We start from the raw sequence: 13,596 nt of genomic DNA, 5'->3' as shown, positions 1-13,596 counted from the left end.
GAAGGAATGGAGGGGAGAAGAGAATGGGATAGAAAATGGGATTCTTTCGAGTATTAAATAAATATACTACATTCCTCTCTCTCTCTCTCTCTCTCTCTCTCTCTCTCTCTCTCTCTCTCTCTCTCTCTCTCTCACACACACACACACACACACACACAGTCACAAGAAGGGAGTTTTAAAGGGCCCGCCACCTTTAAATGTATCCTTTATTAAAATCGCTTCCTCTCTCTCTCTCTCTCTCTCTCTCAGGAGCGCCGGGAAGGAAGGTATCGGTCTCATCACACTCACGACCCAGACGAGGCGAGATGAACTGAGCAGAGAGCAATTACAAAGTTGTCTCTCTCTCTCTCTCTCTCTCTCTCTCTCTCTCTCTCTCTCTCTCTCTCTCTCTCTCTCTTTAATGGTCGCAAGATGTCTTTTGGCGGCGTGATGGTCTATTCACGTAACACACACACAGACACACACACACACACACACATACACATGCAGGGTATTCAAGGTCAGTGTGAATCTCTCTCTCTCTCTCTCTCTCTCTCTCTCTCTCTCTCTCTCTCTCTCTCTCTCTCTCTCACACACACACACACACACACACACACACACACATACCTCTACGAATACTTAGAGAAGTAGGCCACATTCCTTCTTTAAGTGTGTGTGTGTGTGTGTGTGTGTGTGTGTGCTGCTTCACGCCCCCTCCCCTTGCCCCTTCCCCCCCTTACAGACGCCTCACGCTGCACACTTTAATTCATTTTCACGGGACGCTGTGAATGTTCAATGCCGTTTAAGTGTTTTGCCAGACTGCGTGCATGTGTGTGTGTGTGTGTGTGTGTAACGTACCATCGAGACAACTACCCCCCATGCACACCAAAACAATAATCTTCATGTTTTCTTTTCCTCATTATTTCACTACAACTCACTTAAGATTCACGAGGGGAATAAATATCTAGCGACAGAAGATTACAATTGAAAATAAGTAACCGGTTCAAAAGCCCATCATGACGTCAAGGCTGCTGGTGGCTGGTTGGCTTTAATCAGGTTTTGCATCCGTAAGTATTTGTTCAGACGAAGAAGCAGATGAAGATGGCGATGAAAAGCAGAAGACGAAAGCGACGATAAGCAGGAAGGAGAAGAAGAAGAAGAAGAAGAAAATAAAGATAGTAAGAAGAAGCAAAAGACGACGACAACTAGTAATAATAATAATAATAATAATAATAATAATAATAATAAGAAGAAGAAGAAGAAGAAGAAGGAACATAGAAAAACAAAGAAAAAGAAAATGAAATAGAGAAAGAGGAAGAGGAAGAAAAAAAGAGAAAAACAGAAAGATGAAAATTAAAACAAAAAAAGTAGAAAAGAAAAAAAAAAGGAAAGAAAACAAGTAGTAGTAGTAGTAGTAGTAGTAGTAGTAGTAGTAGTAGTAGTAGTAGTAGTAGTTGTAGTAGTAGTAGTAGTAGTTCCATTCCCTCGGTCTGCTCTGAGAAACCTTAACATGTTTACAAGGTCAACCTCTGGTCCAATCATGTTATAGCACGCTCATCTAATCACCATCTGCTTGTTTTCTTGATTACTTGTTTGCTTGTTTTCCATCACGGTGTCTTCCCTGCTTGTGTTCACTGCTTATACTTCCTTAACTCTTCCTTCCAGTCTAATTATCACTCGTTTCTTATAACAACTTTACATTTCAAACTTTTAATCATTCACTTTTTTCCTTCTTTTCCTTCTTGTTTTCCGTTTCCTTCCATTTCGATAATCATTTTCCTCCCGCCTCTCTCTCTCTCTCTCTCTCTCTCTCTCTCTCTCTCTCTCTCTCTCTCTCCTTTTATCCCTTTTTCTTCCATTTCGATAATCACTTTCCTCCAGTCTCTCTCTCTCTCTCTCTCTCTCTCTCTCTCTCTCTCTCTCTCTCTCTCTCTCACTTCATCTCCTCCTCCTCCTTTATCTATCCATTCATCCATCCATCTATCTATCTGTCTTCATCCCCTTCTCCGGTAGTACGTTCCCCTTGAAGCGAGATCTGATAAGTCAAAAGTGAGGTCAAAGGGCAAGAGGCGCGTCGGGACCAAGAGGAAGACAAGAGGAAGAAGCCTTGGTCCCGAGAAACGTCATCCCGCGGAGTGGAATTATTCTGCTTCGCCTTTCCCCTTGATTCTCGGTCACACGGGAACTGCTTGATGCTGCCTCGAGTGTCTTGCATATAGGTATACTCTCCTCTTCTTCCTCTTCCTCCTCCTTCCTCTCCTTTTCCCTCTTCATCCTTTTCCTCCTCCTCCTCCTCTGCATGATTCTTCTCTTCCTGCTCTTCCTTCCCCTCGCTCTCTTTCTCCTCTGTCCCCTCTTTATCCTCTCCCTTCTCTCTCCTTTCTTCTCCTTTTTCTCTTACTTCCCTCTTCCTCCTCCTCCTCCTTCTGTGTATGATTCTTCTCTTCCTGCTGTTCCTTCCCCTCGCTATCTTTTTCCTCTGTCCCCTCTGTATCCTCTCCCTTCTCTCTCCTTTCTTCTCCTCCTCCTCCTTCCCTGTATGATTCTTCTCTTCCTGCTGTTCCTTCCCCTCGCTATCTTTTTCCTCTGTCCCCTCTTTTCCCTCCCCTTCTCTTTCCTTTCTTCTTCTTTTTCTCTTACTTCCCTCTTCCTCCTTCTCCTCCTACTCTTCCTTTCTTTTGTTATCTCTCTCCTGTGTTTCTTTTTCCTCTTCCCATTCTTCTTCTTGAGCCTTCTCCTCCTCTCTTCCTTCCCCTTGTTATTGTTCTCGTCTTCCTCTTTCTGTTCTTCCTCCTCCTCCTCTTACTCTTCCTTCCCCTTGCTGTCTTTGTCCTCTGCCTTTTCTTCTTCCTCTTCATCACCCTTTTTATCCTACTCTTTTTTTCCCTTCTCTTCTGCCTTCTCCTTCTCCTCCTCTTTCCTCTCCTCTTCTCTGCCTCCTCCTCTTCCTTCTCTCTTCCCCATCTTATCTTTCTCCTCTGCCTCCTCCTGTTTTTCCTATTTCTCCTCCTCCTCCTCTTGATTCTCCTCATCCTACTCTTTCTTCATTTTGTTTTTTTTTGTTTTTTTTTGCTTCTTCCTCCTCATCCTCTTGTCTATTTTCCTTTTCCTCTCCTTCTTCCTCTTCCTCTTCCTCCTCCTCCTCCTTCTCATCCTACTCTTTGTTCACTCTACCTTTCTTCTTCCTCCTCATCCTCTTACCTCTTTTATCTTCCTCCTCTCTCCCTCTTTCCCTTCTTCTCTGCTTGCTGCATGATTAGTAAAAATACACTTCCAAGTTCTTTTAGTCATGATGGACCTTTAAAGCAGCTCTTCCCGCTCCCTCGCACCCCCCGTCATCATTATATTAACTGCTATATTCTCATTACCTTGATTCAGCACATCCTCATCAACACACTCACAAAAGCACATCACCCTATTTGCTGCAGCCTTTCTCTGCCTTTTCTTCTCCCTCTTCATCACCCTTCTCCTCCTGCTCTTCTTTCCCCTAGTTATCTTTCTCTTCTGTCTTCTCCTTCTTCTCCTCTTTCCTCTTCTCTGCCTCCTCTTTCTTCTCTTTCTTCCCCATCTTATATTTCTCCTCTGCCTCCTCCTGTTTTTCCTCTTTTTCCTCCTCCTCCTCCTGATTCTCCTTAATCTATGCCTCTTGCTAACGATCTCATTCATACTTCAGCTATCTCACTTTCTCCCATCACTCTGCGCCCCTTTCATACACACTATCATAACCTGCTCATGACGACCCTTCCCGCCATTTCTGTTAGCCCTTCCAGCGACACGTCTCATCCATCTCCCTCTGTCTGAACGAACACTCGACTCAGTACTATTCAAGCCCTCCTCTCTTCCTCTTGCACCCTGGTCAATAAGCTCTCCTGTTCCTTATCCTTACGCAGATAAACAGATAGACAGATAGGTAGATAGATAGATATAGAGAGAGAGATTGATAGATAGACAGACAAACATAGATAGGTAGATAGATAGATAGAAAAATAGAGAAATAGGAAGATAGTGATAGAGATTGCAGACTTTTTTTTAATTTAGTTTTGACATTGAGCTGCTTCCTTTACTGTAAAAAAAAAAAAGTATTGACCACACATTACAATTATCATTTCTCTAACACACACACACACACACACACACACACACTTCCTCGCCTTTTATACCCTAACCATTACGTCCTGCCCTTTGCATTCCACCACTCTGCCAGCCCAGCCCAAGCCCTTGTCAACAGCCACCGCCCTCCCTCAGCTTCTCTCTCTCTCTCTCTCTCTCTCTCTCTCTCTCTCTCTCTCTCTGAATACCCCACCCCTCTTCCTCCCTCCCACACACCTCCTCCCGTAACAGCAGTACTATACAACTAATTCCAAAGTATGCACCACTACCACCACCGCCACCACCACCACCTCGGTTATCAAGGCCAATTCTCCCTCCCTCATCCCTGCTACTCTCCCAAACCATCCCTGCCATTCCTTTTATAACGCCACGACTCCCTCACCCGTCAGTCACCCTCTCATCCACCCCCTTTACCCTCTCACCCACTCACCCCTCCTACTCACCCAACCCTCCCAACCTTGAATAACTGAATAACTTTTCGCAAGGGAAGAAATCTGTCGCATTTTAGTTTCCTTCTCGTTTTTTTTTTTTTTTTTTTTTTTTTTTTTAGACTATCCTGATGTTACCCACTATACCATTATCACCACTAACAACAACAGCAACAACTACTATATATTACACCATCAACAACAACAAGAACAACAACCACTACTACCACCATCACCACCAGCAACATCAAAAACAGAAACAACACCCTGAACGTACCTCACGCTGTCCTACCACCACCACCACCACCATCACCATCACCACCACTATCACCACCACCACCACCACCATCACCATCACCACCACTATCACCACCACCACCACCATCATCATCATTACCAGCACCTACACCACGCACCGTATACTCACGCTGCCCTGCCACTACCATCACCATCACCACCATCATCACCACCACCACCATTATTACCATCGCCGCCGCCCCAGCCGCCCTCGCCACAGCCCCCTTTCCCCCCTTCCTTCCCCCACTTCATGTGTGGAGCAGGATTAGTGGGAGGACTTAATTAAATAAACACGTGAATATCTCCCCCCTGCTCTCTCTCTCTCTCTCTCTCTCTCTCTCTCTCTCTCTCTCTCTCGACCCTTGTTATTTTTCTCTTCTTATTTTCTTTCCCTTCATCTTTATCGGATTTGTCTCGCCTTCGCCTGTGTTTCGCTTCCCTTGTTATTCTTGCGATTTAGTGTTCGTGTATTTCCATAATGGTCTGAATTTGATGCCGACGGAGGTGGAGAAGGGAGAGAAGAAAGAGCGGAGGAGCAGGGAAGAATAAATGATGGGGAGAGGGAGAAGGGGAAGTGTAAAGGGGAGAGCAGTAGAAGATTTTGGATGAGAGAGAGAGAGAGAGAGAGAGAGAGAGAGAGAGAGAGAGAGAGACCCTTTCGAAACGCACCAACCCGCCATACTGTGATCAATGGGAAGGACATTTTGGTTGGCAGAATTTACCAGACAGAAAATATCCATTCCTCTATCATAACTGAACTGATATCACTGACACATGTTTTTTTTTTTATATCTTTCTTGCGAGTCTATTAAAAACAACAACAACAAAGAAAATATCCATTCCTTTATCAAAACCGAATTAATATCACTTAGACGTGTTTTGTATATCCATCTGGAGAGTCTATTAAAAACAACACAAAGAAAATATCCATTCCTGTGTCAAAACCGAATTAATATCACTTAGACGTGTTTTGTATATCTATCTGGCGAGTACATTAAAAGAAACAACAAAAAAAAAACAGGAAATGTCTGCAAAACGTAAAATACATGCTATAATAAGTTTGAAATTATTTAACACTTCAGATAGACTATTACTAACTTGATTTATCTACGCCTGCCGTCTATTAATTATATCGATACAATTTAGATAGAGGAAAAAAATCTAAGGTAATATGTACTTTTAATGTCCGCGAAGTAAACAATGCGTGGCCAGTATCTGCTCCTGGGCTTATTTCAGCATTCCATCCTTCTTTAGGGATGACGGATGAATCTATACAATGTCACGCCCTTCTAAGAACGATTGGCTCACACAAGCAACGCACACGACGTTTTAATGCCCCTAAACAGTGTGCCCCCCTCCACCACCACCACCACCATTCCCTTTGTTTAAGTTTCAACTGCCACCGGTAAACTAGACTGTCTTCGGGTTCCACGTTTCTCGGCTCTAAAATCCCGAAACATATAAAAGTACATAAGTTCATTTTGTTCTCCCTTTCTCTCTATTCGAAGTCAGTCACCTCATAACAGTAATCATGCTAATCAATTGTTGTGAAGAGTATGTAGACAGTGTGGTGCCGAATTTTCAACCACCGAATACTCCTTCCTCTACCGTTGTGAAGAGAGAGAGAGAGAGAGAGAGAGAGAGAGAGGATGGTGGTGGAGGGGACGAAGTGGCATGACGGGTCGGCGTTGGCGTGCTGCTGGGTGGGCCGAGCTCTCCACAATACTCCGAATTTGACGAGAAAACAGGAGCAAAAATTCGAAGCAGACGAACATGATTTTTCTTTATCCTACACACAGAAATAGACGAATGGAGGGATGGAGGAGAAAACAAGTCAAGGTCACACACACACACACACACACACACACACACACACACACACACACACACTCACATAACGACCTCCACAACACACACACACACACACACACACACACACACACACACGACACATACATTCCACCACATTAGCATTCATCTGCAGCGAAAACGAACTTAACAGTGTTTGAAAATGAGCTGCAGATCCTTAATTGACTTGCTGGATGTGCTGAATAGAGAGAGAGAGAGAGGGAGTCGGTGCTGTGATGGTGGTGGTGGTGATGGTGATGGTGGTGGTGGTGATGGTGAAAGACGCGTATACACCAAGCTACGTTACCAGGGGATCGGTTGGGTGAGGAAAGCTGCAGGGAGGAGGCGATGGGCGGAAGAGGGAAAGGGGTGGAAGGGGTGGAAGGCAAAGACCGTTGAGGAAGATGAGTTGGAGGAATGGTGGGTGGAGGGGTAAACGGCAGGGGGGGTGGGCGGGGAAGGTGGTCTGAAAGCATAAAACTGGGATGTAACTTGCAAGACGAGTGAGGGACGGAGGGTAGGGTGCTGAGGGGGTAAGTGATTGGTTGGGAGGGAGAGAGAGGGGAGGGCAGGGAAGAGGGTGGTTTGGTGGGGTGTGGCAGGGATGAATGGCAGAAGTGGAAGGTGATGTATCGATATATGGAGTGGGTGGAGTAGAGTGGAGTAGGCAAGATGGATTGGCAGAGGAGAAGGTGGGTTAGTGGGGTGAGGGGAGAAATAGGGTGACTTGATGGGGGTGAATGGTAGAAGTAGAAGGGTGAAAAAAGGTGGAAGAGTGGAGTAAAGTGCATGATGTGGGGGGTGGAGCAAGGGTGGGAGAATGTGGACGTGGGAGGTGGGAGGGGGAGGGGGGAAAAAGAGTAGGGCTGTGGGTTGGAGGGAAGGGAAAGATTATTGGGGTAAGGGGAAAGGGTGGATGAAAAGGGGGTTGGTTACATTATGGGAGGGGAAAGAAAGGGAGAGGGGGTGCTTGCATGCGTGAGGAGAGGAAGGGGAGGAGTCAGGGGTGGGTTGTTGAGGGAGTAATAAGGGGAGTTGGGGAAGGGGTGTTGTGGAGGGGTAGGGGGCGAAGAAAGCAATTAAGTGTGGAGATTCATCACAAGTCTGGGAACTCAATCAAGAGGAGAGTTCAAACCAAGAGAGAGAGAGAGAGAGAGAGAGAGGGAGGCTGACAGATGTAGTAGTAGTAGTAGTAGTAATAGTGGTGGTGATGATAGTGATAGTGGTGGTGGTGGTGGTGGACTGGTGGTGAGGCGTTACTCATGAGGGAACGTGATAGCTGTTCATGTGCGGTCTGGCTCTTGTCTGTTGCTTTCAAGGCCACGGAGGAGGAGGAGGAGGAGGAGGAAGAAGAAGAGGAGGGGAAGGAGGGAGGGAGGACGGAAGAGCAGGGAGGAAGAAAGACAGTAGAAGGGGGAGAATATGAACAGAAAAACAGGATAAAAAAAAAAGATGAGGGAGGGAGGAGGAGCAGCTAGGGAGGAGGAAATAGGAAGGAGGGGAGGGGAAGGAAACCAGTGGACAAAAGACTATACGGAGAGAAAAAAAGGGAGGAAGGAGGAAGGAGAGAAGAAAGGAAAGATACATGAAGATCGGGCGGGTAAGAGAACGAAAGAGAGAGGGAAGAAGAATCATCAAAGCAAGAGGCAGAAGACAAGAGCTGCATGGAGTTGAATAGAAGACAATGGAGAGGAGAAACGGAGGAACTGACAATGAGAGAGGGAAGGACTGACGTAACGAGGGATGTCAGAAGAAGAGAGATGTAAAGGAGAAGCGTAAAGAAAGGGCATGGTTAAGAGAGGGTTAGAATGGATATGGATAAAGGGGTAGGGACAACAATGTGGCAAGGAGAGGAGAACGGAAAGGAAGAGTGAAGGACAGAAGGGTGAATGGGAGAGAAGGAAAGGAGAGAGAGGGTGATATATGGTGGAAAGGGAGGAGAGGAGTGAAGGACAGAAGGGTGAACGAGAGAGAAGGGAAGGAGAAAGGGAGAAAGAATGCGTTATATTATGGAAAGGGAGACGAGTGATGAAGGACAAAGTTAAAGTAGAGAAAAAAAATAGTATCCAAGTGAATGTTGTGGAAGAAGAAGAAGAAGAAGAAGAAGAAGGAGAAATCATAAATAAAGAAGATTACAATTATCTAAGGAGTAAAAATATAGCAAAATGACAAATAGAAATGGTCAAATGATTACGATTACATAAACATTTGACCCCCCCCCTCTCTCTCTCTCTCTCTCTCTCTCTCTCTCTCTCTCTCTCTCTCTCTCTCTCTCTCTCTCTCGTTCCTTCCTCACCCCCTCACCCCCCACCCCCAGCCACAGCAAAGCAATCACCCGCCATCTGACAGCTCACTCATGACGGCAGCAGACAGACCGGCAGGCACATCACTGTTGGGCCACCGTTGCTTACAGTGTCCCTCTCAAGGAGCCTCCTCAACACGTTCTCTGTTAACCCTCCCTGCCATGGATGAAGGCGGGAGGTGGGGTGGAGGGGGCAGTATGACGAATTGAAGGTTTGGGTCTTCGCTTAGTCTCTCACATATTATGCAAGTTTTCATTTAAGGTAGTATGCATGGTGATAAACAAGCCCCTTGGAAAAAATAAAGTTACGCTGCAGACTTTACACACTCGAAGAGAAAATGAAAAAAACACCTTTAAAGGGAGACCAACAACACATGGAGAGGCTGTTGTCTGTGGGCCCAACACAGCACCCACGCGGGGAGCACAGTAATGAGAAAACCAAAACTTTGCCGTTGTTTAATAAATCATCCACACACTGGATGCTACATTGCAGTGGCCGGGGAGGGGAGTGAGCAGAGTGAGACACAGGAGCTGCTTACGCGTCCCTCGTCAGTGGGTTGTAGTACCTGGACAAGGGGAAGATGTGACCACCGTCAGAAGCTTGAATAATTGAAGAACACAAACGCTGAAGCGATGCGTGGCAACAGTCTCACAGAAAATGAATTATTGCATGATTATGACTGAAAAAAAAACACCATAATTCCCAGAAACAACAACAAACATGTCACCACCAGCATACGAGTCACAAAGTGCCCCTAATGTTCAATAATCAATCGATAGCACAAGAGCTGCCTTGTATAGCCCAACCGGCCTCTTGCAGAGTCCTTACGTTCTTATGTTCAAATGCTTATAGGAAACGCTGCCCTTAAGAGAAGATGATACACGTACCTGGGCAAACAATTAGTGCAAATCCAGCCAACAGAAAATAAACCATCAAGACACAGCGGGCTCGAATGTTTAAAATGGAAAATGATTTGAGACAAACTGTATTGTAAGTAAGCAAAATTATGTAGAACAATCCTAGGAGAGAGAGATAGAGATAGAAATATATAGATAAATAAATAAATAAATAAATATATATATATATATATATATATATATATATATATATATATATATATATATATATATATATATATATATATATATATCAACCTTCTAAACAAAGACCCACCTGGAGGCATGCTCGGCCATGCTGTCGGCGAGCAACTTGAGGGCCTCCCACTCATCCACCACGGAGCCCAGGTAGGTGTGGCTCCAGCGGGCGTCGTCGCGGTTCACCTGGCTCTGGTACAGGTCACAGAAGGAGCTGCACGTCCCCTCCTCGCCATTCTCGGGGTGTACCTGGAGGCAGCTCTCGGTGTACTTCCTCACGTGGTCGGTGATCTGCGGCAAAAAGAGCAGCGTGAACGTGTATTAACCTTCTTGAGTGTCACTGATGAGCATGGAAGAGTGTTGGGGAGGCGGTGATGAGGGCTAAGGATACGAACAGCTGCAAAGTTTCCTTAGGGGCGGGGCGGGGGCGAGGTGGGGGGGGCTTAATGTGGCTCTTTCATCGTTCGTACGTAGAAGAGTATCACACACTAGTTCCTGGGCGGCACTACTTACCACATATTTGTCGTAACAGTCGGAAAACACACACCCTCCGACGCCCTCATCGAAGTAACAGTCGATCTGAGTATTCCTCCAGCGCAGGGTCTCCTCCTCCAGCCAGATGCCGTACTCGATGTAGTGGTCCAGCTCGTTTGACAGGTCCACCCACCACCGGGACACCTCGCCCTCCACCGAGTAGGAGTCCGCCGCGTCCTGTTGGAGAATAACCCAGGGTGTGTAAGGTGAGGGGGTGGGGGGCTATGACAGAAATTACTAAAAAGCAAACAATTAGATTAACAAAACATGAATCAGTGAAATAATCTACTAGCTGCTGGGTGGCCCAAAAAATATATGGAAAGTTAAACCAAGCAAGATTTTTTTTTTTTTTACAGGAAAGGAAGCAGCTCAACGGCATAAAAAAAAAGTGTAGGAAAAAAGCCAGCTAAACGCTGCTCCTAAAAGGATAGAAGTAAATAGTGGTCAAAGGAGAGGTCAATATCGGGTGGAGGGGTGTCTGATACTCTTCTTTTGAAAGAGGTTAAGTCATAGGAATAACTTGTCTACATACGAGGAACTTGCTGCGCATTGCTCTGTTGTACCTCACCCTCTCCTCACCTTCAGAATGAGGATGTGGACCCCGGCGATATCCGTGAAGTCGATTGTCATGGACCAGGGCATGAGGGCGGCCTCCACCAGGAAGCGGTTGGTGATGATGGAGGTGGTGATGGAGTCCGCGACCGTGTTCTTGTCGGGGTACGTGCCGTCGCTGGTCACGTCGGCACGCTCATACCTGCGGGAGGAGCGCGGCGCACCTCAGGACTCGGTGGACATATCAGTGCTTGTGTGGGTTTTAGATTTCACTGATTTACGGGTCCGAACAATAAGATGTTTTTTTTTTTTTTGTATATACACACACACACACACACACACACACACACACACACACACACACACACACACACACACACACACACACACACACACACACAAAACAAAAAACATAACCACCTTCATCACTCAAGCGTTTGAAATTAAACACAGTGCATTATACCTGTACTGCAGCTTTTCTGTCAATAGTCAAGTATGCGATTCATATATCATAGTACTAGTCCTTCAGTGCCTGAATCATCATAAACAATTATGTAAAACCCGAGGACAAACAACAAGGCCAAGGCATCAAGGAAAAAGACAACAAGACCGCCGCCCTCCGCCACGACTTACTTCTGCAAGAGGCTGATGAGGTCACCCTTGTACACCTCCACCTGCTGGAGGTTCTGCTGGTTGATGAACTCCCCGCACACCTGCTCCACGTTCTCTTGCACGTGCTCCCAGTAGTTGTCCTCGGGCTTGGGCTCCCAGGCGTTGATGATGGCCAGCAGCAGGGCGGACACGGTGGGGTACGGCACCAGGCCCGCCAGGAACTTGGCCACAGCGATGCCCACCGTCACCACTGCGGGGCATTCGGTGCACAGTCACGGTCATTACGTCCCACCGCTTTGTTTAGCTGCTCACTGCAAGTTCTTTAAGGAAGTGCAACATTTTTTGACCTCCAAACAATCTCTCTCTCTCTCTCTCTCTCTCTCTCTCTCTCTCTCTCTCTCTCTCTCTCTCTCTCTCTCTCTCTCTCTCTCTCTCTCTCTCTCTCTCTCTCTCTCTCTCTCTCGACCCCTCCCGCATACTCACGCATTCCGTCGATGTCAGGCTCCTCGGGGAAGGAGGTGACGTAGGCCGTAGAGGAGGGAAGGTGCAGCACCACCACCCCCAGCAGGAGGATGGCCGCCGCGCCCCACAGCCAGCCTGACCTCATTTTGCTTCCTGCGGGCACGCCACAGCTCAGCCACCCGAGCTCGCCATCGTTCAAATTACTGCCCACACTGAGTAAACACGAAGCCCTGATACATGCTCCCTCCCCCCTTATAATTAAAGTTCGAGGAATGTAACTTCGTAGTCTGATTAAAGGTATGGAAACTATATGCCTTACGCAGAGCGTGTGTGTGTGTGTGTGTGTGTGTGTGTGTGTGTGTGTAAGAAATTTTGAGTATTTCAATCAAAATTATCAAATCTTCAATAAATTTTGATAATATAACCTTGATAATATTACCTTGCACAGTAAATGATATCTTTGTCCGTACATTTCATAATTCCAAAATATCGTCACTGCTTCCATAGAACAGTACAGGCATGTTGTACGATCAAATGCGTTGATAATTTTAGTTGTAACACTCTTCCTGTGTAACAGAGCCTGATAAGATTTTTCATAACACTAAGCCAGCCATCACAGCAGAGCTCTGCCTCACAGAAATGGTGGTAGAGGCATTTTTCCTGGCCGTAAATATTGCAGTCAAGAGGAAAAAGTTATTTAAGTGGTGTTGAACCAAGTTAGGTTAATATTAGAGTTAGGTCGTCAGAGCCGTGATTGCCTTTGCTGAATGAAGCTAAAGTTTGCTCACCGCCCTCACATGAAATATAAATATCATACGAAACTATCTCAATCCCGGGAACTCTCTAACCTTTTCCTGTTACGAGTGCTCGAGACGACCGGGCCGCGGCAGAAGGCAGAAGCGCTGGGCGACGGCAGGAGAGTGTGAGGCAGGACACACGCCACTGTCTGGGAGGCCAGGCTAGAGGGCAACACCCTGAGAACTCCACATTTGTTTCATGTGATAAAAAAAAATACTGTATTTCGATGGGGTGGAGAATGGAGGCGCAGTACATGCAGAGGTGACCTTGAGGGTGGCTAGAAACTTGATAAACAATATGCGTAGTTAGAAATGGCAATTAAAATACTATTTCTACTTGAAAGAATCATTAAAAAATATGAAATTAAGCACCAAGTACTAATTCGTACGTGTTTAACAATATATAAACACTTAAACTAAATCTTACTTCAAGTTATTCTTGTTAATTTTACGATTGAGTTGATACTGTACTGAAGATTCTCATCCTCGCCGCTTGAGACCCTGCCAGGTGTTCACAGGGGGCGGTCCACGAGCTTCCCAACCAAATCATTTCCCAGCAACTGTACACAGGTCTTTTCAT

General features: G+C 46.0%; 1 protein-coding gene across 1 annotated transcript; it reads right to left on the bottom strand.

The window, feature by feature from the left end:
* Window positions 1–9,406: 9,406 nt before the first annotated feature.
* LOC126995663 (uncharacterized) lies at window positions 9,407–13,197 on the bottom strand. The gene is made up of 7 exons (XM_050855429.1): window positions 13,068–13,197; window positions 12,241–12,372; window positions 11,779–12,007; window positions 11,173–11,347; window positions 10,573–10,770; window positions 10,139–10,350; window positions 9,407–9,530 (listed from the first exon to the last, which is right to left on the bottom strand). Exons 2-7 carry the CDS (start codon window positions 12,362–12,364, stop codon window positions 9,500–9,502), a joined length of 969 nt encoding a protein of 322 aa, XP_050711386.1. The 5' UTR covers window positions 12,365–12,372; window positions 13,068–13,197; the 3' UTR covers window positions 9,407–9,499.
* Between the last annotated feature and the right edge of the window lie 399 nt (window positions 13,198–13,596).

The sequence above is a fragment of the Eriocheir sinensis genome, chromosome 8 (assembly GCF_024679095.1).
Source record: "Eriocheir sinensis breed Jianghai 21 chromosome 8, ASM2467909v1, whole genome shotgun sequence".
Classification (NCBI taxonomy): domain Eukaryota; kingdom Metazoa; phylum Arthropoda; class Malacostraca; order Decapoda; family Varunidae; genus Eriocheir; species Eriocheir sinensis.
This window is presented reverse-complemented; position numbering and strand designations above follow the sequence as displayed.

Bases quoted from the DNA above. Each gene is read 5' to 3' on its own strand.
- LOC126995663 (XM_050855429.1), bottom strand. From the start codon at position 12,364: ATGAGGTCAGGCTGGCTGTGGGGCGCGGCGGCCATCCTCCTGCTGGGG. The intron at 11,348-11,778 runs GTAAGTCGTGGC...CTCCTCCCGCAG, and splicing joins CTCATCAGCCTCTTGCAGAA to GTATGAGCGTGCCGACGTGA. The intron at 9,531-10,138 runs GTGGGTCTTTGT...CCCCTTGTCCAG, and splicing joins ATGGCCGAGCATGCCTCCAG to GTACTACAACCCACTGACGA.